The 26,925-nt window shown below is 39.3% G+C and overlaps 1 protein-coding gene across 3 annotated transcripts in view; it reads left to right on the plus strand.

The window, feature by feature from the left end:
* The first annotated feature begins 6,857 nt into the window (after positions 1–6,857).
* ZNHIT6 (zinc finger HIT-type containing 6) overlaps positions 6,858–26,925 on the plus strand; it is a 57,626-nt gene continuing 37,558 nt past the window's right edge. For 2 of the 3 annotated variants that reach the window (XM_068965228.1, XM_068965230.1), the window contains exons 1-5: positions 6,858–7,545; positions 8,667–8,732; positions 8,818–8,924; positions 9,013–9,098; positions 16,649–16,752. In XM_068965228.1, coding sequence (XP_068821329.1) covers positions 6,893–7,545; positions 8,667–8,732; positions 8,818–8,924; positions 9,013–9,098; positions 16,649–16,752 — 1,016 coding nt within the window. In that variant the 5' untranslated portion in view covers positions 6,858–6,892. The remainder of the gene's footprint in view (positions 7,546–8,666; positions 8,733–8,817; positions 8,925–9,012; positions 9,099–16,648; positions 16,753–26,925) is intronic. The other variant, XM_068965229.1, reaches the window with a different exon arrangement.

A 26,925-nucleotide genomic window follows, 5' to 3' on the forward strand; every position in this document is an offset into this window, starting at 1 on the left:
TAAGAAAATGCAAGTGAAATTCACAATGAGATATTACTATATATGCCCATGCATGCTCAGTTGTGTCTGACTCTTGCAAGCCCATGAACTGCAGCCCACCAGACTCCTCAGTTCATAGAATTTTCCAGGCAAGAACACCAATTTGGGTTACCATTTCCTTCTCCAGGGGATCTTCCCAACACAGGGATCAAACCTGTGTCTCTTGCACTGGCAGGAGAATTCTTTACCACTAAGCCACCTTGGTAGCCCCTATATACACATAATCAAAAAGATTGACCATACCAAATTTTAGTAAGGATGTAGAGAAATTAGAACCTCAATACATTATTACTGGGAATGTAAAATGGCATAGCCTCTTTGGGAAACAGTTTGACCATTAAAAAATTAAACACAAACTTTACACATGGCCCAGAAATTCCACTCCCAGGTTCCTATCCACCAAAGGGAAGTGAAAATATATGTATACACAAAGATTTACATGTGAATATGGAAGCAAAATCATTCATAATACCAAATCTGGAAATAATCCAAATGTCCATCAACTAGCAAAGGAATGAACAAAATGCGATATATTGATACAATGGAATATTATTCAGCAATAAAAAGGAACAAACTACTGACACATGCTACAACATAGATAAGCCTCAAAAACTTTATGCTAAATAACAGAAGCCAAACTCAAAAGATCATGTATTATATGATTTCATATGAAACTTCCAAAAAATCTCGAGAGATAGAAAGCAGATCAATGGTTGCCTGGGGCTAGGCCTAGGAACAGGGATTGACTGCAAACAGAAACAAGGGAATTTAAGGAGAAAATTAAAATGTTCTAAAACTGGATAGTGGTGATTGAACAACTCTAAAAATGTAAAGTTACTGAACTGTAAGTTTATTGTGGGTGTATTTTTTAACAGGTATATTTTTATGTAAACTATACTTCAATGAGGGGCTTCCCAGGTGGCGCAGTGGTAAAAAATCCTCCTGCCAATGCAGGAGACGTGGGTTGGGAAGATCCCCTGGAGAAGGAAATGGCAACCCACTCCAATATCCTTGCCTGGGAAATTCTATGGATAGATGAGCCTGGTAGGCTACAATCTATCGTGCTACAAAAAGTTCGACATGACTGAGCACACACATGCATATCTCAACGAAGTTGTTAAAAAATGGCACACGATAAAACAATACTATGTACTTCACAAAGACATGTGTTTATGTAAAGAATCATATCAAATGCATGAGAGTGAGAGGAAGGGTAATGACAGTGGTGGCGTACAAATGGTCAAAACAGAGAGGCTTGTCGCAAATGGTGAGAATGTGCCAAGAACTAGTGAACGTGATTATCTCAGCTTTGTCCTCCAGTCTGAGAAAACAAGTAAGCTGTCACCATTGGGAGATTTCAAAATTACTAGTAGAATGAGGAAAATAATAGTTATAACTGCTTTTACTGTTCAAAAGCTCACATACATTTTCTCATTTAATTCTCAAAATAGCTTTGTGAAATAGGCATACCTATCTCCATTTTAAGAAAGAAGAACCAAGCAAATTCAATGACAAAAGGCCCCATGACCACCAAGGCGAATACAAATTCACACTGTGATAGCCATGGAGAACCACCACCTAGATCTCCCTTCAAAGAACTTGTTACCCAGCTTGTTACTTGTTACAAGAAGGGCAGTCATCAGCCTCCCGCTGTGACCTCCAGCTGCAGGGAAGCCCATTGCCCAAGATGATTCCCTTTCTGGGACAGGACCCATCAGGAGACTGAGTGCGGTTAGATATAAAGTATGGGGCAGCTCTGTCCTGATGGGGGACACTCGAGAAGAAAATGCTTTCTCAGCAACACCCTGCAGGTTGGCCAAGGATTTGTCAGGTCTGCATTACAACTTAATTTTTTTTTTCTTTGGCCAGTCCTGCTTCATCCTCCTTCCTTTTATAAGCATTGAACCTAATAACTCCTATCAGCATCTGTTTCTCAGTAACCCAACCTGCAATACATCACAACACATGGGCACAAGGTAAAATTCAGGCTTTCCGGCTCCTGCTTCTCATGTGGACACAGCCGCACTTACATTCCCCAGCCTTTGTCTTAACCAGACTCAAGTGTGAATAAAAGGCTCTGACCAGATCATTTTCTACTTCAGTATTGCCACCAATAGACACATAACACTGAGCAAAGCCTTGTCTTTCCATGGGTCTCCATTTCCTTATCTGTCCATTGAGTGGTCAGGAAAAAACACTCCTAATTTCACTCTATAGTCAACTAGACAGTTGACTACCCACAGTGCCTGCTGAGCCGCCAAAATGGCTTTAACCATCCCTACTATACACTCTCTCATGGTATTTCAGTCTGAGCTAAAATGCTTTCATAGAAAGCATTCCCAGCTTCCTAGCTGTTAAATTGAACCAACTATGATTTCAGCAAAGCGCCAGCTGCCAAAGTGAGGAAGACAGCGCACCGTGATGCCTTGTGCAGGGATGGTAGACAGAGACGACAGGGACAGCATGAAGTTTCAATCCTATACTGAAGGAGCTAGGCTTGTCCTTCTACTCCATTGAAGCAAAAAAAGGGAGGGGGAAGAGTCTGAGGAACTGGATAGGAATTCGATGAGAGCCTCACAAATAACTTCTCCCTCCCCCCAACCCAGAATCCCTGCCATGTCTGTCCTAGACATAGCAGGTTGCTCTATGCTCAGACAACCCAAAGTTCTAGGGTTGTCTGGACCACTCAAGTCCCCCTCCTCCTTCAAAACTGCCCTTTAACAATATCATCACAACCTCTGCATGCATGCATGCATGCATGCTCAGTCACTTCAGTCATGTCTGACTCTTTGCGACCCTATAGACTGAAGCCTGCCAGGTTCCTCTGTCCATGTGATTCTCCAGGCAAGAATCCTGAAGTGGGTTGCCATTCCCTCCTTAAGGGGATCTTTCCCCCTCAGGAATCAAACCTGCATTTCCTGCATTGTAGGCAGATTCTTTATCCCTGAGCCACCAAGGAAGCCCCATAACCTCTGATACCTCCATTAAAACTAGTCTTACAGCGTTAATTGTTTAACTCAGGTAAGTGATTAGCTGTGATGCTCTCAAGAATCCTTACTGGTTTAACAATTTTCCCTCCAATGACCGTTAAAAAACACACAGAGATTACAAGAACAAATGTAGGAAAACGACAAATATCCAAAATACTCCAAAGTGTTTTTACTTCTGGTGTCTGATTTGTAGTTTCACAACTTGCCCTGTAATCTTAAATGGAAATCCAGATGGTTTTATTCTCTTGAGGATAAACACATCCTCCTGTTACTATCTTCCCCCATATTTTGTCTTTAGCAAGGCCACGTGGATTCCTTGTTATTTAGCACGATTCCTAGCATAAACATGTAATCCGGCCTGCAAATCTGAGACAGGCTGGGCCGTGAGACCTGTGACCCTTTGCTGCAGTGCTTGCACCTGGACAAAAGTCTCCTCCAGCAACAAAATACAAAGAAACCATAAGGGACTAAAAATATAACTGCCTGCATGGGCAGCTGGGGCAAATTATGAACAAGAGAAAAAAAGACCAAAAACCCAACTACCACTTCTAAAGAGTCTGGAACAAAAGCAGGGAACTGTGCACACATCCGGCACACAGCACCACAAAGGGGTGAGGCAGACCAACTAAGCCACCCTTTAATCCCAGAACCCTAGACCCACCCCTACCCTCACCCCATACAAGGAACCAGCTTGCCCTGGAGCACCCCTCCCCCATTCCAAGCAGTGAGCAAAATCATCTGTTCCTTGCTTTCCCTCCCAATAAAGCCATGCTTGATTTTCTTGCCTGGTCTCTCAGCAATTTCTATTGATTAAGGAGTCCAACAAACCTGATCGCTAACAGGGTTACCAGTAAGGCTCTTTGACTCTATGGGCAGCTGGTACCTCTAAGTATCTCAAAAAACACTGTCAGGACTTCTCTGTAAGCCTCTTTACCTTAACCCATAAGAAAATTTCACAAAACTTTCCCAACATACTTCAATGCTACTTCCAGTGCTGCTCAATCAGTGCAGCCTCAACTAAAGTTTCAAAATATCCTCATTCTTCTCACCCACTCCTTCATCAAGTGTGAATGAGTGATAACAGCTGAGCATCCTGCAAACCATAACAGAATTTGAGGGAGTAAAAGAAAGCAGCCCACAGCTAAAAATCCATTTCTGTGAAGTCTCCTTACGCACAGAGAAAAATAGTGTATCTCATAGACACTATGCAAACATTAAGTGAAAACTCTTAATGCCCAGTACATGACCAGTTCAGTTCAGTCGCTCAGTCGCTCAGTCGTGTCCGACTGTTTATGACTCCATGAATCGCAGCACACCAGGCCTCCCTGTCCATCACCAACTCCCGGAGTTTACCCAAACTCATGTCCATCGAGACAGTGATGCCATCCAGCCATCTCATCCTCTGTCGTCCCCTTCTCCTCCTGCCCACAATCCCTCCCAGCATCAAGGTCTTTTCCAATGAGTCAATTCTTCGCATGTGGTGGCCAAAGTACTGGAGTTTCAGCTTCAGCATCAGTCCTTCCAATGAACACCCAGGACTGATCTCCTTTAGAATGAACTGGTTGGATCTCCTTGCAGTCCAAGGGACTCTCAAGAGTCTTCTCCAACACCACAGTTTAAAAGCATCAATTCTTCAGTGCTCAGCTTTCTTCACAGTCCAACTCTCACATCCATACCTGACCACCTGAAAAACCATAGCCTTGACGAGACGGACCTTAGTCGGCAGTAATGTCTCTGGTTTTCAATATGCTATCTAGGTTGGTCATAACTTTCCCTCCAAGGAGTAAGCATCTTTTAATTTCATGGCTGCAGTTACCATCTGCAGTAATTTTGGAGCCCAAAAAAGTAAAGTCTAGCACTGTTTCCACTGTTTCCCCATCTATTTCCCATGAAGTGATGGGACCAGATGCCATGATCTTAGTTTTCTGAATGTTGAGCTTTAAGTCAATTTTTTTCACTCTCCACTTTCACTTTCATCAGGAGGCTTTTTAGTTCCTCTTCACTTTCTGCCATAAGGGTGGTGTCATCTGCATATCTGAGGTTATTGATATTTCTCCCAGCAATCTTGATTCAAGCTTGTGCTTCTTCCACCCCAGGCTTTCTCATGATGTACTCTGCATATAAGTTAAATAAGCAGGGTGACAATATACAGCCTTGATGTACTCCTTTTCCTATTTGGAACCAGTCTGTTGTTCCATGTCCAGTTCTAACTGTTGCTTCCTGATCTGCATATAGGTTTCTCAAGAGGCAGGTCAGGTGGTCTGGTATTCCCATCTCTCTCAGAATTTTCCAGTTTATCGTAATCCACACAGTTAAAGGATTTGGCATAGTCAATAAAGCAAAAATAGAGGTTTTTCTGGAACTCTCTTGCTTTTTCCATGATCCAGCGGATGTTGGCAATTTGATCTCTGGTTTCTCTGCCTTTTCTAAAACCAACTTGAACATCTGAAAGGTCACGGTTCACATATTGCTGAAGCCTGGCTTGGAGCATTTTGAGCATTACTTCACTAGCATGTGAGATGAGTGCAATTGTGCAGTGGTTTGAGCATTCTTTGGCATTGCCTTTCTTTGGCATTAAAATGAAAACTGACCTTTTCCAGTCCTGTGGCCACTGCTAAGTTTTCCAAATTTGCTGGCATATTGAGTGTAGCACTTTCACAGCATCATCTTTTAGAATCTGAAATAGCTCAACTGGAATTCCATCACCTCCACTAGCTTTGTTCCTAGTGATGCTTTCTAAGGCCCACTTGACTTCACATTTCAGGATATCTGGCTCTAGGTAAGTGATCATACCATCATGGTTATCAGTACATGATAACAATCTTTAAAAGTAACTGGTGGCTCAGTGGTAAAAATCCACTTGCAATGCAAACACGCTGGAGATACGAGTTCAACTCCTGGGTAGGGAAGATTCCCTAGAGAAGAAAATGGCAACCAATTTCAGTACTCTTCCCTAGAGTACAGAGGAGGAGCCTGGTGGACTTGCAAAAGAGTTGGAAATGACTTAGCAACTCAACAACACAACAACAACAAAAGTAACTGAAATGGATGCCAGGAAAATTTTCATTTATTGAGGGTTGTTTTGGGTTTTTTCCCCTATAAGTTCTAGGAAATCCTGGAGACTGATTTTTTGACCCAGTCTTTAAATATATGCTGTAAATAGGGAACTGGCTGATGCCGGCTGTTATTGACAAATAACTGAAAGAATAAAAATAATGCCTTCTTTCTACCTGAAACCTCCCGGTAATAACAGAGACGATATGTTGTTTGTTTTATCACTGCTAGCTTATTTCCATACATTATTACACGTAACATCAAACTAAACTAAGAGATTTATAATACCATCGTCTCTGGAGTACTGCTTAAGAAACTCAAGCATAGAGAATAGTGCTATTAGGTATTTCTTCCATCTTCATGCAAGCTTAGAACAGAGTAGGGTAGGTCTTCACATTCGAATGTAGCTAGGATTTCGCCTCTCTCCCTTATCCTGAACTCCTCCGGTCTCTTAAAGCGGAAGCATGTGGCCCCGTGCAGAAAGCACCGCCTCTCCAAGGGAAGGGTTTGATGAAACCCCGCCCCGCAGGCGGGATCGAAGTGGGCGTGGTCTCAGACGGATCCCGGGAAGATCTGTGCGGGACAGCCGCAGAGCCGTAAAGAGCTCCATGAGTCGTGAAAGGGCACGGCGCGGAAGCGTTGCTTTACGACCGTTGGGACAGGCGCGCCGGGTCGGCGTTCACTGCTTGCTACTTCTCTGTTATGCACGTGGGCAGCTCTTCGTGTTTTTGCATGTAACTCAGCCCTCTTGGCGTGAACCAAACACATTGAAGGACGGAGTGGCAACGGAGGTCAAGGATCTTGAGCTGATGGATTTTGCTGCTGAAAGTGAAGAGATGTCGGGAGGAGGTCTCCAGAGTGAAGCTGAGGGGGCGCGGCTAAGTCTCGAGTCAGATCAAGAGAGAGGAAGGACGGAGTCCGGCGATGGTGGGGCGGAGAATGGTCTGACCGGAATGGAGAAGACAGAGGCAGGGGAAGAAGAAAGTAGACGAAGAGCAGAGGAGATGCGAATAGACCTAACGGTTGTGAAGCAAGAAGTAATGGACTGGTCAGAAATGGTAGAAGGTACGCTGAATGGCCAGTGGGTAAAGCAGGAGGAGGACGGACATGAGGTGAAAGAGGAAAAACCAGCCACATTGGAGGTGAAGCAGGAGATGGATAGTAGTTTGATGGTCAAAGAAGAAAAGGTGGAAGAAACAGAGATAAAGGAAGAGAAAGTGAAGGTGAAGGAAGAAGTGATGGACTGGCTGGAAGTGAAGGAAGAGAAGAAAGATAGCTTGGATATTAAACGTGAGGAAGTGTCTCTTGATCAGAATATTAAAAAGGAGGAAATAATGGATGAAGTGTATGTAAAAGAAGAGAAGTATTTCCCCAAAGAAGAAATGATGGATGATACAAGGGTGAAAGAAGAGCCTCAAATAAATCCCTCAGTGGGCTCCAAGCGGAAACTGGCCATGTCAAGGTAGGGCAGAGCTGTGAAGGTCCTTTGTTATCTAGGTTGAAAGAAACTACACGATCAGTAAGGTGTGGAATAATGAAAAATAAGCGCGAGTTTGGGCCGGGAGTCTGAGTGGTGGAGGGAGGGGCGATTAGGAAAGGAGGGTTTTGTCTGATAACAGCAAATTCTGTGGAAATATGTGAGGTTGGTACTAGTGTCCAGTGGCCAAGTTAGGAAGTGAAAATTATTGGGACCGGAAAACCCGTGGACCAGAATCTGGCTTGACTTTGTATGCCCTTTGCTCAGTATTCCTTTGAGAGAGGATAGGTGTGAGGAACAGTCTAATAAAACCAACAAGGAAAAGTGGAGTAAGTTAAAATTAGGCAAAATACATTGTGACTCGCTCACTTGGCTAGTTTCTCTATGGGTACTGTGAGCATTTCTTGCTTTTGATTTAATTTCTTTATAGTGTGATCATGTGGCATGAGAGTAGTCAGATTCTTGGGACCATTTCTGTCTCGAATACAGTGAACCAACATGTAGTTTGCTTGTCTGTTTGTAGTTTGATTGTCATTGTACACTGTCACTCAAGTGAAAGATCAGTTGGAGACAGATGATGGGTAGTAGTATTTCTAGAGGGTTTTGGTGCCCATTCTCAGTTGGGTGAGGAACTGAGGAAAAAAGATGCAACTGCTGCTCTTTAAATTTGCCTGGGTCTTCTTTTTCTGAATGTGTCTGCCTTTAAGATATATACACAGCTCATGGATTGGACTTCTGGGTATGTGCACACACACAGTTGTTAACAGTGTCAGGAGTTACAAAGTTAAAATATCAATAAACGATCTCACTGTCTGATTATTTAGAAAAGGAAGTCTCAGTGAGATAATTTTTTAAATGTAATACATGTTTTCTTGAATTACCTATCATTAAACAACATTGTAAATGTAGTGTCATTTAGAGATGGTTTCCTAGAGGAGAATTTTCTAATAATGTTTGACAGCTGTCCATTATTTCATTAGAGTTACTTGCATCTACTTTATTCACTGTGACTGCATGTCTGTGAATTGTGATGGATTAAAAGTTTATAAATAAATATATAGAATTAATATTTGATAATTTATTAAGTTTCTTGTGGGCTTTTGTAGATGTGAAACTTGTGGTACAGAAGAAGCAAAGTACAGATGTCCACGTTGTTTGCGGTATTCCTGCAGGTATATATGTAATTTCTACCTTATTATCTCTGCGTGTACCCTTTTTATCTCAAAGGGTAAAAGTTCCTTCTCTTTGTCCCTTCAGTTTGCCCTGTGTAAAGAAACACAAAGCAGAACTAACATGTAATGGAGTTCGAGATAAAACTGCGTATGTTTCAATACAACAGTTTACAGAAATGAATCTCCTAAGTGGTAAGCCATCTTATGTATAGCAGACTGATGCTTCTTGGCCATAGGCATATATCATTTATTTATTTTTCTGTTTTTTTGAAATTTGTAGATTATCGATTTTTAGAAGATGTGGCAAGAACAGCAGACCATATTTCTAGAGATGCTTTCTTGAAAAGACCAATCAGCAATAAACATGTAAGTATTTCTTCTGTTCTTTCCCAGTTAGAATTTCTTCTAGTCAAATAGATTCTTTTTTTTCTCTTTGCACTCAACAAATAGTATATTAAGTGGCTACTATGATCCAGGGCTATTCCACTTGCTAGGGATACAGCAGTGACCAAAACTAAGTCCTTCCCCTCATGGAACTTGTAGCGGGAGAGACAGGGGATGAGTACAGGAACAAATATAATTTCAGATAGAGTTAAGTGCATCTGAAAGATAGAGGACAACAGTAGGTTTAGTTCAGTTTAGTTCAGTTCAGTCACTCAGTCGTGTCTGACTCTTCGCAACCCCATGAATCGCAGCACGGCAGGCCTCCCTGTCCATCACCAACTCCCGGAATTCACTCAGACTCACGTCCATCAAGTCAGTGATACCATCCAGCCATCTCATCCTCTCTCGTCCCCTTCTCCTCCTGCCCCCAATCCCTCCCAGCATCAGTCTTTTCCAATGAGTCAATTCTTCGCATGAGGTGGCCAGAGTATTGGAGTTTCAGCTTTAGCATCATTCCTTCCACAGAAATCCCAGGGCTGATATCCTTAGAAAATCAAAACGGTGTTTGTGGGGGAAGGGGGTTCTGAGAGTAGTCAGGAGAGTCTTCTCGAAGAGATGACATCAAGCAGCAATGTGAATGATGAGAAAGAGGCAGTCACGTGATCGTTTGAAGGAAGACTTTACAGACAGAGACAAAAGCAGAAGTATAGAATGAATCAGGGTCAGAGTTAGTGTGTTTGAGGGCTTAAAAGAGGAGTCCAGTGACTGTTGCATAGTTGAGTGAGGAGCATGCTGAACGGTGAGGTTAAAGAAACTGATGAAGTCTCCTAATGTATTCAAAGTAAAAATGGAGGCCATGGGAGGCAATTGAGCATGTTTGCTTTTTGAAAGATCACTCTTGAGGCTCTCTGGAAAGTGGACTTGAATAGGCAAGAGTGGAAGATTGGAAGCTGGGAGATCAGTTACAGAGCTGTTGTTGTGGTTCTGATCACAGAATTATTGGGAAGTGATTAGATGTGTTTTTTTAAATTGAAGTATAGTTGCTTTACAATGTTATATTAGTTTCTGTTGTACAGCAGAGTGAATCAGCAACATGTATAAATGTATATCCTCTCTTCCTTAGATTGCCTTCCATTTAGATCACCACAAGCACTGAGTTCCCTGTGCTATACAGGGGAAGTGATTAGATTTGAATTTTGAAAGAAGGGCTAATAAGACTTGCTATTTTAATAAACTTGTTATACTCTTTAATTTCTTTTTCATTCCTTAAGCACTGTGCACAATTAAAAGCTTACATATTGGAAATATTTTCCAACTGCTGTTCTAAAAATTATTTAATATTACTTAATCACATCATGGAATTATCTTTGTTTTTCAGAGACCATAGTGGTATTGGAGTTGCAGAATTTTAATACTCTTTAAACAGTTTTATTTTATTGGTATTATTGGTACAGACATGACATTACACATGTCTGAAAGAAAAATTACCATACATCAAGTTTTTTTTCCTCGAGCTTAATTAAACATCATTAAGTTATATACTTACTTCCCTGGTGGCTCACACTGTAAAGCATCTGTCTACAATGTGAGAGACCTGGGTTCGATCTCTGGTTGGGAAGATTCCCTGGAGAAGGAAATGGCAACCCACTCTAGTACTCTTGCCTTGAAAATCCCATGGACGGAGGAGCTTGGTGCAGGCTACTATCCATGGGGTTGCAAAAAGGATAAACTGCTTTTTAAATTTTTCTTTTTATGAAATATGGCATCCATATAAAAAGCATAAAACAGAAATATACCATTTAGTAATAATTATGGAGTGAGCATCCATGTAGCTACCACGTAGATCTAGAATGAGAACATAACCAGCTTCTCAAGAATTCCTACTGCCATGTTATGCCCATCCCTGAACCATTCTTATTTCTGGGTTTTCTGTAATAAATTTTATGAACAAAGCTATAGCGAACACTTTTGTTTAGGAATTGTGGTTTGCTTATGCATATGTTTTTCTGGAGTTCATACCTAGGAGTGAAATTGCTTTGTTGTGGAGTATGCATATCTTCAATTTGACTGTATGTTACCAAAATATTTTCCAAAGTGGTGATGCCAGTTTATACTCACAGTATTTAAGTATACCTGTTGTTACATCCTCTCCAGATTCTTGACTTGGTCATTGTTTTTAAGCTTTTGTCAGTTTGATGGCTCTGTTACTTTATTATGATTTTTAATCTACAGTTGTCCAATTCTTAATGAGATTGAAAGTGACAGTAAAAGTCGCTCAGTTGTGTCCGACTCTTTGCGACCCCATGGACTATACGGTCCATGGAATTCTCCAGGGCAGAATACTGGAGTGGGTCGCCTTACCCTTCTCCAGGGGATCTTCCCAACCCAGGGATAGAACCCAGGTCTCCTGCATTGCAGGCGGATTCTTTACCAGCTGAGCCACAAGAGAAGCCCAAGAATACTGGAGTGGATAGCTTATCCCTTCTCCAGTGGATCTTCTCGACCCAGGAGTTGAACCGGGATCTCCTGCATTGCAGGTGGATTCTTTACCAACTGAGCTATCAAGGAAGCCTCTTAGTGAGATTGGGCACCTTTCAAATATTTTCGTGGTCTTTGGATATTCCCCTTTGTGGTGTATGCCTGTTAAGTCTTTGCTCATCTTGTCTTTGGTCTGTTGTTTTTTCCTACTGGTTTTCTTTGTATTTTTAGATGCTGATGTTGATTGTGTATGTTATAAATCCTTCATTCTGTGGCTTGTGTTTGTACTGTTTTTCATGTCTTACGGTAAACAGCTTTTCTAAAATTTAATGTAGTGGAAATTGTCTTGTGTTTCCTTTATAGTTAATAGTTTTATGTGTTTTTAAAGAAATCCTTCCCACCTTGAGGTTATGAAGGTTCTCTCCTGTAATGATTTTCTGAAAGCTTTGTAGTATCACGTCTCCCATTTATGTCTGTAAACATGGAACTGATTTTTGTCTATCATGTGAAGTAGAGGTCCTATTTAATTTTCCAAATGAATAATCTCCTTTTTCTAGCACCAGTTATTGAAAACTTCATCCTTTCTCCCCTGCTTTGCAGGACCATCTCTGTCATATTATCAGGCATCCACATATGCTTGGCCTGTTTGTTTCTGGCCTGTCTGTTCTATTCTGTTACACCTCTTGTCTCTTGCAACTATTATAGTCTTTCCTGAACTCACTGAAGAAGTAAATCTTCTCACTTTGTTCATTGTTTAGATTAGACCATAGCCATTTTTCTAGACTGTTTTCTAGAGTATTGTCTGAAATACAGATCTGGCTCTTTGCAACTTTATACAGATGTGAAAAATCAGCCAACTGATTTATAGTCCTACCTTCCCCACTTGGGTATTTTGATTGGATTTGCGTTTATTTTGTAGAGTTACTTGGGTGATTGGATTTTATGGCATTGAATATTTAAATCCTTGATTGTTGTATCTCTGCATTTATTTGGGTCTTTAACACCTCTGTCATTTTCTCAGTGAAGGTCTTGCACATTTTTTGTTAGACTTACTCTTGAGTACTTTATGTTTTCATAGTATTTTAAATAGTATTTTCTTTTAAATTTTTTTATTATCTTTTTGTTGGTATTCAGGAATGAAAGTGTTTGTTGTTGTCCATTTTATGGTAGTAGCCATATTAAAATCTATTCCAATACCTTATCTATAGATTTTTTGAGGTTTTCTCTGTAAACAGTTCATCACAATTTGTTTCTAGCTTTCTGTCCTTATTCTTTTATCTCTTTTTCTTACCTTATTAGAATAGTAAGAACTTCCGATAATGTGAAATAGTAGTGATGATAGTAGATATTTCAAGTCCACTCCTGAGTTTGATGATTTGCTCGAGGGGTTCACAGGATGCAACATACAATGGAACTCATGGCTAAAGTTTATTACAGTCAAAGGATACAGAGCAAACTTTGCAAAAGGAAAATGTATATGGGGCCAAGCCTGTAGGAATCCAGCCACAAGCTTCCCAAATTCCTCTCCTATTGGAGTCATACAATACACAGTTAATTTCCTCCGGCAACGGGTTGTGATAACTAATGTTTAAAGTTTGTTGTCTACCAGGGAAACTCATTAGAGACTCAGTGCCCAAGGTTTTTATGGGGACTGGTTGCAGAAACACCCTTAGCCTAGCATTTGCCAAGTTCCATACATGCAGAAGGAAAGCAGATAAAAACCACATTTTTGTACAATTTCAGCATAATGAAGCAGAACCTACCATTTTTCCTACCATTTTAGGAGAAATTTTTTGTCAGTTTAGGTTCCATTTACCAGTCAGTCAAATTACCAGACATCAGCCAAGAGCAAACGTTGCCAACAGAGCTTTCTAAGGAAAAGTTTCAGGCCTCGTATGTTAGCTCTTTTCTATATCTTTGTTTTATAACCCTGATCATAGAGGGAAAAGTTTTAAGATTTCACCATGTTTACTTTTCAGTTTGTAGCTATAGTTTGATACGTAGATTAAAGAAATTCTGTTCCCAGTTTGCTAACACATGTTAACATGAATGGTGGTTATATTTTATCAAATGTTTTTTCTATATTTTATTATTTTAATATATAATATTCTAATAAGAATATGAATAATCTTTTAGCTGATTTTCTATTTTAAGCTAAACTGGCATGGTGTATTATCATATCATGCTTTTTATACTTTGCAGAATTCAGTTGTGTTATATATGTGAAGACATTATCCTTTCATTCATTTTGCATTTCTGTTCATGAATGAGATAACTTCTAATTTTCCTTTTTGGTATTCTTAAGTTTCTCTATTGATGTGATTCCAGTTTCATAAAATTATTTGATGATGTTCCCATTTTGTTCTTAAATACATTAACATTGGGATTATTTCTTCCTTGGGAGTTTGATATAATTTTTTAATAGGTTGCAGAAGTTTATTCTTTATTATTAATGGGACTGTTCAGGTTTTCTCTGTCTCACGTCATTATTCTGTCTTAAGACTTCATTTTCCTAAGAATTTGTTCATTTTACCTAAATTTTCCAATGTATTGACATAAAGTTCTTCATAACATTTTCCTTAATGTGTCTGTAGGAATTGTAGTATTATCAGTTGTGATATTGCTTACTTGTGTCTTTTTTTCTAGATCAGTTGCTATTACGGATTCCTTTTCTATTTAGTTACTGTGTCCTGTTATATCCTTTTTTATTTTTAGCTTAATTGCATTATGGTCAAAGAACATATTTTTTTCTGAGTTCATTTTTTAAAAAATGTGTTAAGACTTGTGTTTATGTCCCAGCATATAGTCAAATTTTGTAACGTTCCCTGTTTTCTTGGGGGAGCAGGGTAAATATTCTGCAATTGCTAAATATCTTATTCTAAACATATTCCTTTTAGGTCAGGTTTGTTAAATACGTTGTTCAAATTATAACATTTCTGATTTTTTGTTTGTTGGTTTCTTTCTTTCTTTCTTCTACCAGTTACTGAGAGACATATGTTAATACTTCCCAGTAGATAAAATCAGAAGGATTTGTGTGTTTTTCCTTGTGGTTCAGTTAGCTTTGCTTCATATGCTTTAAGGGTACGTTATTAGATGCATACTTCAGGAAATTATTGGTGTATTTAACCTTTGGCCCTATGTTGTAACCCTTTTTGTCTCTAGCTTTTTGTGTATTTGTCTGTTATTAAACTATTTCACTCCTTTGGTGTATTTTGTCACTGACTTTTACTTAAGGCCTTTTTGTATCCTTATGTTCTGTGTGTGTCTTTAAAGTACCATATAGTTCTAGTTTTTCTCCATTCTGACAATCTGTAACTCTTAACTGAATCTCTTTTTCTCTTTTGGTTCCTGTATACTGAGGCTTACTTTCTTCTTTATTTTTTTTTCACTGTGGTGGCTTCTGTTGTTGCAGAGCTCAGACTCTACAGTGCATCAGCTTTAGTGGTTGCAGCATACAGCTCAGCACCTGTGGCACTTGGGCTTAGTTGCCCTTTGGCATATAGGATCTTAGTCCCCTAACCAGGGATCAAACCTGCATTGGCAGGTGGATTCTTAATCACTAGACCACCAGGGAAGACCCTCTTATTTTCTTATATTGGTTATGCTTGTTTATTTTTTATTGAGTACTCCTTTTATTTTTTCCTTTAAAAATTACTTATGAGAATTGTTTGAAGGCTGGAATAAATAAAAAGGCCTTCTTTTATTCTACCAGATACCTAGAAGCATTGCAGATCTAGACTGTCTTAAACCAGGTTGAAGGCTTAAGATTACAGTAATCCCAAAGCAAGGCAAATCATTTCCAGTTTGAGCATGGACTGCCATGGCCAGGCTAGACAATTTCTAATGGATTTTTCTTTTTCCCCCTGTTCCAGTCAGACTAATAAAAAAATTCCTAGTATGCTCTGGTGACCCTTATCCTGAGGGTGTATTATTCTGTGACTCAGTTTCATTTCATTTGAGAAATGAAATGTTATGTTCCACAAACATAACTGGATCTCAACTGTCTTGCTGAGGAGGCTCTAGAAAGGGGAAGCCTATATTTGCCATAATTAGCAAAAGTGGCTTCAGTGCTTTTTGCTTCTCTGAGTTTAACTTTTCATTAAATATTGGCCTGTAGTTTCTTGTTTCTGTCAGCTCTTCAGTGCTTTTAAGGTGATCTTTAAAAATATTTACACACACACATATATATATACACACAAATATATATAGCATTCTTAGATGTTTTTAGTAGGAGAGTTGGGTCCTTATAATCACTGTCATTACTGAAACCAAAGTTCCATGCACTGTGAAATTGCATGTAATTTCTTAAGTCATTTTTTACGCACCCTCCCTTCCTCTTGACTTATGACTTGATTGTCTAACTCTGTACATTGCAAAGTCTACATGCCACTCACTTTAAAAGTTGCATTTATATTTTGCCACTTCTTTGAGTGATCTTTCTTCTTCCTTGATGATATTACTTCCTTCAGTACTCTCTGGAGTTGACTAATTCAGCTCAACCAACCTACGTGGTCAGTGGAATAATACATGTCAGAGCTAGAATTCTCGTACCTCATTTTGTACATCCTACATCAGTGGCTACTTTTAAATTAAGCCTTATACTAGGCAGCGCCATAGTTCCTTCCCTGAATGACCTACCTGCAGAGTAAATAGAAGCAGGCATATATATAGCTAACTATGGTATGAAACCATCAGTAAAAAAGAAGGAAAAAAACTGTATCGGTAATCCCTGTGATTGCTAAAACCTGTATTTTTTTAAAATCCTCATGAAATTCTTCTTTTGGCTTATAAGATACATGGTTAAAAGCACAGACTGCAATTAGACAGACCTAAATTTAAATGTAGACTTTACATCTCTGAAATAGCAGAAATGAGGGTAATAATAGTACCGGCTTCATAATATTGTGAGGATTAAATGATATATTGCTGTTTAGTGTAGTTTGTGAAGCGTAAGTATTCGATAAATCTTAACTTATGTTTTAAACATTGTTTTATGTGCTTTTGGAATTTAAGCTATTTGAAAATTAATTTGTCTATTTGTTTTTGTTTGTTAGATGTACTTTATGAAAAATCGTGCTCGAAAGCAAGGTATTAATTTAAAACTTCTACCCAATGGATTCACAAAAAGAAAAGAAAATTCAACATTTTTTGATAAGAAGTAAGTTTCTGACTTCTTTTTTAGTATATTAGATGTTCTGATTTGATGAGGAGCATCTTTTAAGGTTTGGTTTGCTTGGAACATCGCTCCTCAAAGTGTGGCCTGTGAGATGTTTGTCATTGATTGGTAGAGGACAAGATGACTGCAGAAACTGGACTTAAGCATTTAGGAACTTATGCAAGTTTTATGTCATGTGACTTGAACGTTTTTGGTTTGCTCCCTGTGTGTTTGAGAGAGAGAGAGAGAGAGAGAGAAGGTAGCCTGTAGTGTATATGTATGTATCTTTCTCTCTGAGGCCTAAAATATCATGAAAGTATTTCAGAAGCTTCAAGGACAAAACAAGAAGTCAAAGCAGAATTTCTGCATATTTTAATGAGAGGAGCTTGACTTTTATACTCCTTTCTACTTTGGAATTCCAAATAGTAATTCATTTGAGAGTCAGTGATGGAGAAGAAGGGGAACTTGGAAAACATTTACTCTTACTCTATAGAAAATCTGAATAGAAATAATACATTAGAGATTAGTTTTTTGCTCTCTGAAATTGCTAGGTCAAAAAGGCCCCATTCGTAGAGGAGAACAGGATCCCAAAGTACTGTAAGTAGCCCGTTAAATTATAAGATAATACCTTTACAAAGTCAAGATTCAGGTTTTAGAGTCAAAAAGCCTGAGTCCCTCCCTCTTTAGCCTCTTAGTAACTGCAAGGCCTTGAGCAAATTACTTCCTTTCTCCAGGCTCTATCTGTATAATGGTGGGGGTTGAACTAGGTAACGCTAATTTTATTACGTAAATTAAAAAAACAGAACCATCAGAATTATCATTATTCTAAAAATCTTCCACCTTTTCAACATGTTATATTTTTAGAGAATGGTGTTATCCAGTTATGTATTTCAAAACAAATAGTTATAAAGGTGGTTTTTTCTTTTTTTGGTTGGTTTCCAAGATTATAGTAATATTATGCATTTATCAGACTTCCCTGGTGGCTTAGGCCATAGTCTGCCTGCAGTGCGGGAGACCAGGCTTGATCCCTGGGTTGGGAAGATCCCCTGGAGAAGGAAATAGCAACCCACTACAGTATTCTGGCAGGCTATATAGTCCATGGGGTCGCAAAGAGTCAGACACGACTGAGCGACTTCATTTCACTTTGCATTTATCAAATATGAGATAATTCTTTTGTGTGTTTTGAAACTGACATAGAAATTGACATGATTTGTTTGAAATTTAAAGTAACTGGTTTGTGCCTTCTGAAATATAAAGTATATTCCTGTTTTGTGAAAGAAAACATTCAGAGCCTCAAATGTAAAACTTTGAGGTCTTTAGATACATAAATGTTTGTGGGAAGTTTTTTCCAAGACTACTACATTCAGTGTATTTTCTGGGTTTAGATTACAAATTTATGCTGTTATTTTGGAATTCCTCATCTGTGAGGTAGCAAATCAGACTCTTCTTGCATTATGCCTTTTACTCATGAATTTACAATGACTTGGGCTTGATGTTTTTATATTTTTAGTGTCTTGCCATGAAGAGATTAGCAACATAGAACACAATAGACTTTAATTAGTTTTTCAGCTGTTTTCACCTCTGTAAAACAGAGCTAATGATAGCTACTGTGTAGTCCTGACCTTAGTGTGTTAATTTACCTAGACACTAACTTGAGGGTAGGAAGAAAGCACCATATAGTAGCAATTGTGAAAGTAATAAACCCTCAGCATAAAGAGTTTAAAGGAAAAATAGCAACTGTAATTCCACTATGTAGAGATAACCAATGATAATATTTCATGTTTCTTTCTCATGTTTGCTGCTGTTTTTTCAATTAATAAAATAAAATATAATATTAAATCATTACATAAAAGTATAAAAATTTGCTTGACTCTCAAGTTAAGCATTACTTCATAAATAAACGTACACTTTTTTCTACAGCTAGCTTTTCCCTGTTTAGCAACATATTATGAACTTCATGCTTGTTAATGCAGTCTGCTTTGTTTTAAGTAGTATATTTAAACTATGACTACTGTATCCTAATTTATTTATTACCAGATTCACGAACAGTTGCTTAATTTCTGGTTTTTAATTATTACAAATAACGCTGTTGTAAACATCCTTGAACAGATTGTTTTGCATGCTTATGTGACTTTTCTGTAGATCGATTCCTGATAAGTGGCATTACTGGGTCACAGATTACATGCATTTAAACTGTTGAGAGAAACTCCAAATTGTCCTCTCAAAAAAAAATACCACTTTGTAGCTTTTACAGAAATGTATGAGTACCTATTTTAGTTATACTGTGCTTTAACTGAATATTATTAAACTTCTTTGCCTATCTGATTAGAGGTTGAATTCTTCAACTTTTTCATTCAGATATGCGTGTTTTTATCTCATCTTGATCAGTTGCATGCATTGTAAATGTTTTTACCATCTTTCCATGCTTAATTGGCCTTCTGGTCATTTTTGATGCATTTTAAAGAATTGCTAAAAAGAGGAAAGGTTCTATAAAACATAAAGATAGTAAAGTGGAGTGATTAAGAACACAAACTGGAGCTAGGCTGCCTGGGTTCAAATTTCTGACCTTCCTCTTCTAGCCATGTGATACTAAGCTAAGCCACCTAACTTCCTTGTGCTTCAGTTCCTTATCTATAAAGTAGGGCCAGTAATAATAAACTAGGGATAAGCCAGTTTTTATTTCCATTTACAGTAACTTAGAAATCCTATTTAAACATTTCAGTAGCACTGAATTGTCTCTTTTTTAATATTTGTTGCTATTTTGGAAGGTGGAAATTGTTTTAATTTGCTTTTACTTAATTGCTACATAGATATGGAGTATTTGCCCATGTGTTTCAAAGCAATATTTTAAAATTCAAATGTGAAGTCTGACTTAATCTAATCTGTGGTAGTAAGATGATCTTAGAACTGTTTTGGTAAAATAAGTAATTCAGATCTGTGGGACAGAATTTTTCCATTTGTTCTTACTTAAATTGCCCATTATTATTTCTAAATGGAAAATAATCATGCCACAAACTGAATTTAAAACGTCTGTATTTGGATGTTCCTTGAATAATAAAGCATGAAGGTGAGTTCCCATTTAGTTGATAGCCATGCTTAGTCAATAGTCTGCTCAGTTGGTTAATAGCTTGGAAGTCTTTTGAGTGTGTCCTTATACTTTGTTCATTTTTCAGCATTTTCATCAGTGATTTAGGTCATGATTTCTTATCTTGGTGCTGCTAACATATTTAACCACAGAGCTCCTATTGTGAGTGTGCCCTTTAGGATGTTTAGCAGCATCCCTGGCCTCTACCCACTGGATATTGGTAACAAACACACAAAGGAATTCTTTGTGATGCCTGTGGTTTCACAGACATTTGTATGAAAATGGTAAAAACTTTTGATGATCATAATGTTATTTGCTGGAAGGAAGGAAGAAGGGGATACTACCTCTTATCAAAGAATTATTTTTACCTCCCATATCTCCGATATTCTGTTTTTAAGAGAATTGTTTATAATGCTTTTTTAAACTTTAAGAAGTGGTTAAAGTTTTGACTGAGATAAACGTGAATTTGAATATTGTTTCTACACTTGGTATATGTTAGGTGTCCTTGGGCAAAAGTGAATTTGCTAGATTGTTGATGGGAATAAATGAAATAATATTAAAATAATACCCAGCACTTAGTAGATAATGTGCAGCAATAAAAGATCTGCATTTTCGTACTAGAAATCTTTGGGAATACATTTGCTATATTATATTCATTCCTAGTAGGTCTAGGGCAGCATTATAATCAAACAATACTATTTCTCCAGTTAAACCTCCAAATGTTTAAATTAAAATGGGAAAATAATGAGTATAAATGAGCTCAGTCAGTTCTTTGCTGCTGGAGGAGTTATGAAAATCTTTCAGCTTCAGAGATTCAGGGCTTGGAATTGTTCCCATGTGATTTTGGTCCTGTACTAAGATTATTGTAATTACTCCCTAGGCATTAAATTGGTCTTTTGCTTATTTAAGCAGCTTGAGCTACAATATATACAAAAACTCAAATTGAAGTTACTTAAAATTGAATGTTCCAGTGGTAACTTTTGAGCAATCTGAGTGAAGAATTCTTTGTGGTATTTTTGTAACTTTTCTTTAAAGTTTGAAATTATTTGAAAATAAGAGGGTTTAAAAAAAAATTAAATACCTACACCCCCCCCCCGCCCCTGTCTCCATGAAGTGTGACTAATGTACATTGTGCCTAAATTACCTCTGTAGGACTAATAGCAAGTTATATAGTAGCAAGTGCATTAATACCTTAGAATCATAGGTTCATTTTAAGCCAGGCATTCTTTATGGTAGAAGTTTTTGACCAGTATGACTTCAAATTTCCAAAATCATATGCAAAATTATGTGATATATAAAATTTTCTAAGACTAGGAACCATAATTTTCATTTTATAGTTGAAGTATGATATAACATTAACCAGCCTGTGATGTCAAAAGTATATTTAATAGCTGTAAATTTTAAAGGACTGGTGAATTTGCTGGAATGTCATAATGGATAACTTTAATGAACAAAGAAAAGTTAAGAGATGCTTATGTTAAGAATAACTTGAGCCAATACAAAATAGACATTCTCTGTTAAAAATAGAGGAGCTTGGTAAGAAAATGGTATAAGGCTCCCCTACTTATTTTAGTCATTGTTATTCAGCCACTATGTCATGTCCAACTATTTGCAACGCCATGGACTTCAGCACGCAGATTTCGCTGTCTTTCAGTATCTCATGGAGTTTGCTCAGAATCATGTCTATTCAGTCGGTGATGCCATCCAACCATCTCATCCTCTGTCGCCCTGTTCTCCTGCCTTCACTCTTTCCCGGCATCAGGGTCTTTTCCAGTGAATTGGCTCTTTGCATCAGTTGGCCAACATTTAGAGTGAACCCCAAACTACTTCTTTTAAATAGTGACTCTTTCAGAGGTAAATGCTCTGCCTCAGCTTTTTGTATGGCATATAACTTTATATTTATTCTCACCCAGGGCTAATCAGAAACTGTTGAAAGAATAGGAAAGATCTGTACGAAGAAAACTTAAATTCTACTGAATGGCTTAAAAAAAGTCAAGCAAATGGGGGAAAAGGACCTTGTTATTACCTGACTCAATATTACAGAAATAACATTTATTTCTTAAATGAATGATCTTTAAATCTGATATGGTCCTAATGAAATCACTAATGAAATTCTGTTTGTTTTTTATTTTGGAAATTTTTTTCCGGGGGGAGAAGGAAAGGATCCATAAAATGATTTTAGTTTATTCTGAAAAATAAACATGGGAGAAGCACTAGGAAAAACCAGGGGGGGAAAAAGAGGAATAAGGCTAGACTCATTAAAATGTATGAAATTATAGTAAAGTTTTATGGTATTGATGTAGAAATCTGCAGTGAGATTATAGAAAATAGACATGAGGCTATTTGGCATTCTAGTATATGATCAGATAGAGATAGCATTTCAGATTAGTATAGATAATGACTTATTCAATAAATGCAATTGAGACAGCCTGCCATTTGACAGTTTTGTTTTTTTTTTTTTGCTAGAATGTCCAGTCAGTTCAATTTCTCAGTTGTGTCCAACTCTTTGCAACCCCGTGAACCACAGCACACCAGGCCTCCCTCTCCATCACCAACTGCTGGAGTCTACCCAAACCCATGTCCATTGAGTCGGTGATGCCATCCAGCCATCTCATCCTCAATTGTCCCCTTCTCCTCCTGCCCTCAATCTTTCCCAGCATCAGGGTCTTTTCAAATGAGTCAGCTCTTCGCATCAGGTGGCCAAAGTATTGGAGTTTCAGCTTGAACATCAGTCCTTCCAATGAACACTCAGGACTGATCTCCTTTAGGATGGACTGGTTGGATTTCCTTGCAGTCCAAGAGACTCTCAAGAGTCTTCTCCAACACCACAGTTCAAAAGCATCAATTCTTCAGCACTCAACTTTCTTCACAGTCCAACTCTCACATCCATACATGACCACTGGAAAAACCATAGCCTTGACTAGACGGACCTTTGTTGGCAAAGTAATGTCTCTGCTTTTTAATATGCTGTCTAGGTTGATCATAACTTTCCTTCCAAAGAGTAAGCGTCTTTTAATTTCATGGCTGCAATCACCATTTGCAGTGATTTTGGAGCCCCCAAAAATGAAGTCAGCCACTGTTTCCACTGTTTCCCCAGCTATTTCCCATGAAGTGATGGGACCGGATGCCATGATCTTCGTTTTCTGAATGTTGAGCTTTAAGCCAACTTTTTCACTCTCCTCTTTCACTTTCATCAAGAGGCTCTTTAGTTCGTCACTTTCTGCCATAAGGGTGGTGTCATCTACATATCTGAGGTTATTGATATTTCTCCTGGCAATCTTGATTCAAGCTTGTGCTTCCTCCAGCCCAGCGTTTCTCATGATGTACTCTGCATATAAGTTAAATAAGCAAGGTGGCAATATATAGCCTTGACGTAGTCCTTTCCTATTTGGAACCAGTCTGTTGTTCCATGTCCTGTTCTAACTGTTGCTCCCTGACCTGCATACAGGTTTCTCAGGAGGCAGGTCAGGTAGTCTGGTTTCCCATCTCTTTCAGAATTGTCCACAGTTCATTGTGATACACACAGTGGAAGGCTTTGGCATAGTCAATAAAGCAGAAATAGATGTTTTTCTGGAACTCTCTTGCTTTTTTGATGATCCAGAGGATGTTGGCAATTTGATCTCTGGTTCCTCTGCCTTTTCTAAAACCAAGTTGCACATCTGGAAGTTCTTGGTTCACGTATTGATGAAGCCTGGTTTGGAGAATTTTGAGCATTACTTTACTAGCGTGTGAGATGAGTGCAATTGTGTGGTTGAACATCTTTGGCATTGCCTTTCTTTGTGATTGGAGAAAACTGACTTTTTCCAGTCCTGTGACCACTGCTGAGTTGTCCAAATTTGCTGGCATATTGAGTGCAGCACTTTCATAGCATCATCTTTTAGGATTTGAAATAGCTCAACTGGAATTCCATCATCTCCACTAGCTTTGTTCTTAGTGATGCTTCTTAAGGCCCACTTGACTTCACATTCCAGGATGTCTGGCTCTAGGTGAGTGTGAGTGATCACACCATGGTGATTATCTGGATCATGAAGTTCTTTTTTGTACAGTTTTGTATATTCTTGCCACCTCTTCTTATTATCTTCTGTTAGATCCATACCATTTCTGTCCTTTATTGTGCTCATCTTTGCATGAAATGTTCCCTTGATATCTCTTATTTTCTTGAAGAGATCTCTAGTCTTTACAATTATATTATTTTCCTCTATATCTTTGCATTGATCCCTGAGGAAGGCTTTCTTATCTCTCTCTCTTATCTCTCCTAGCTATTCTTTGGAACTCTGCATTCAGATGGGTATATCTTTCCTTTTCTCCTTTGCCTTTCACTTCTCTTCCTTTCTAAGCTATTTGTAAAGCCTCCTCAGACAGCCATTTTGCCTTTTTGCATTTCTTTTTCTTGGAGATGATCTTGAAATCTGCCTCCTGTACAGTGTCGCAACCTCCATCCATAGTTCTTCAGGCACTCTATCAGACCTAATCCCTTGAATCTGTTTGTCACTTCCACTGTAAAATAGTAAGGGATTTGATTTAGGTCATACCTAAATGGTCTAGTGGTTTTCCCTGCTGTTGCTGCTGCTGCTGCTAAGTCGCTTCAGTCGTGTCCAACTCTTTGCGACTCCATAGACGGCAGCCCACCAGGCTCCTCCGTCCCTGGGATTCTCCAGGCAAGAACACTGGAGTGGGTTGCCATTTCCTTCTCCAATGCATGAAAGTGAAAAGTGAAAGTGAAGTCACTCAGTCGTGTCCAACTCTTTGCGACCCCATGGATTGCAGCCTACCAGGCTCCTCCGCCCATGGGATTTTCCAGGCAAGAGTACTGGAGTGGGGTGCTATTGCCTTCTCCGGGTTTTCCCTACTTTCTTCAATTTAAGTCTGAATTTGGCAGTAAGAAATTCATGGTCTGAGCCAAAGTCAGCTCCCAGTCTTGTTTTTGCTGACTTTATAGAGCTTCTCCATCTTTGGTTGCAAAGAATATAATCAGTCTGATTTCGGTGTTGACCATCTGGTGGTGTCCTTGTGTAGAGTCTTCACTTGTGTTGTTGGAAAAGGGTGTTTACTATGACCAGTGCCTTCTCTTGACAAAACTCTATAGCCTTTGCCATGTTTCATTTTGTACTCCAAGGCCAAAATTTGCCTGTTACTCCAGGTAGCTCCTGATTTCCTACTTTTGCATTCCAGTCCCCTATAATGAAAAGATCATCTTTTTTGGGTGTTAGTTCTATAAGGTCTTGTAGGTCTTCATAGAACCGTTCAACTTCAGCTTCTTCAGCATTACTGGTCAGAACATAGACTTGGATTACTGTGATATTGAATGTTTTGCCTTAGAAACAGAGATCATTCTGTTGTTTTTGAGATTGCATCCAAGTACTGCATTTCAGACTCTTGTTGACTATGATGGCTACTCCATTTCTTCTAAGGGATTCTTGCCCACAGTAGTAGATATAATGGTCATCTAAGTTAAATTCACCCATTCCAGTCCATTTTAGTTCGCTGATTCCTAAAATGTCAATGTTCACTCTTGCCATCTCCTGTTTGACCACTTCCAATTTGCCTTTTTTCATGGACTTAACATTCCAGGTTCCTATGCAATATTGCTCTTTACAGCATTGGACTTTACTTCCATCACCAGTCATATCCACAGCTGGGTATTGTTTTTGCTTTGGCTCCGTCTCTTCATTCTTTCTGGGGTTATTTCTCCACTCTTCTCCAGTAGCATATTGGGCACCTACCGACCTGGGGAGTTCATCTTTCAGTGTCATACCTTTTTGCCTTTTCCATACTGTTCATTGGGTTCTCAAGGCAAGAATACTGAACTGGTTTGCCATTCCCTTCTCCAGTGGACCACGTTTTGTCAGAACCCTCTGCCATGACCCATCCATCGTTGGTGCCCTACAAGGCATGGCTCATAGTTTCACTGAGCTAGTCAAGGCTGTGGTCCATGTGATCAGTTTGGTTAATTTTCTGTGATTGTGGTTTTCATGCTGTCTGCCTTCTGATGGATGGGGATAAGAGGCTTATGGAAGCTTCCTGAAGGGAGAGACTGACTGAGGGGGAAACTGGGTCTTCTGATGGGTGGGGCCGTGTTCAGTAAATCTTTAAATCCAATTTTCTGTTGATAGGGGAGGCTGTGTTCCCTCCCTGTTGCTTGACCTGCTTGACCTGAGGCCGAACTATGGTGGAGGTAATGAAAATAATGGTGACCTCTTGAAACGGTCCCATGCACGCACTGCTGCACTCAGTGCCTCTGACCCTGTCGCAGTCCACCTCTGACCCGCACCTCCACTGGAGACTTCCGGACACTCATAGGCATATCTGGGTCAGTCTCTTGTGGGGTCACTGCTCCTTTCTCCTGGGTCCTGGTGCACACAAGGTGTTGCCCTCCCTGGTGGCTCATGGTAAAGCTGCAATGCAGGAGACCTGGGTTCAATGCTTGAGTCAGGAAAATCCCCTGGAGAAGGAAATGGCAACCCACTCCAGTACTCTTGCCTGGAAAATCCCATGGATAGAGAAGCCTGGTAGACTACAGTCCATGGGATCGTAAAGAGTCGGACATGACTGAGCAACTTCACTTTCACTTCCAGGAGTTTGTTTCCCCAGTTCTGTGTAAGTTCTGGAAGTTCTATGGTGGGGTTAATGGCAACCTCCTCCAAGAGAGCTTATGCCATACCCAGGTCTGCTGCACCCAGAGCCCCTGCCCCTGCGGCAGGCCACTGCTGACCCGTACTTTTACAGACACTCAGACACAGTTCTGGCTCAGTTTCTGTGGGTTGGGCATGTGTTTTGTGCCCTTCCCTGGTCTGAACAGCTCAGGTGACCAGGTGCTTGGCCAGCGCACTGTCTCAGGTGGGCTGTACACCTTAATCACCTTCCGGGTCCTGTCTGCGCAGTAAAAGCATGTGTGTCATGTGTCTCCGCTGGAGAGCTGATCTCAGGCTGCGACCCTCCTGGCAGATGTCAGCCATCCAGGATCTCAGGAAGAAATGGTTAGCACCTGGGAGCCTGCTCACAGTTTGGTGGAAGATGCCCTCTCCAGGACTAAGATGCCCTCTCTGCGGCTAGGAGCCCCTTGCCTTCAGGCTCTGGCTGTGTCAAGGCTG

Source organism: Capricornis sumatraensis, chromosome 2, assembly GCF_032405125.1.
Source record: "Capricornis sumatraensis isolate serow.1 chromosome 2, serow.2, whole genome shotgun sequence".
In the NCBI taxonomy this organism is placed as follows: Eukaryota; Metazoa; Chordata; class Mammalia; order Artiodactyla; family Bovidae; genus Capricornis; species Capricornis sumatraensis.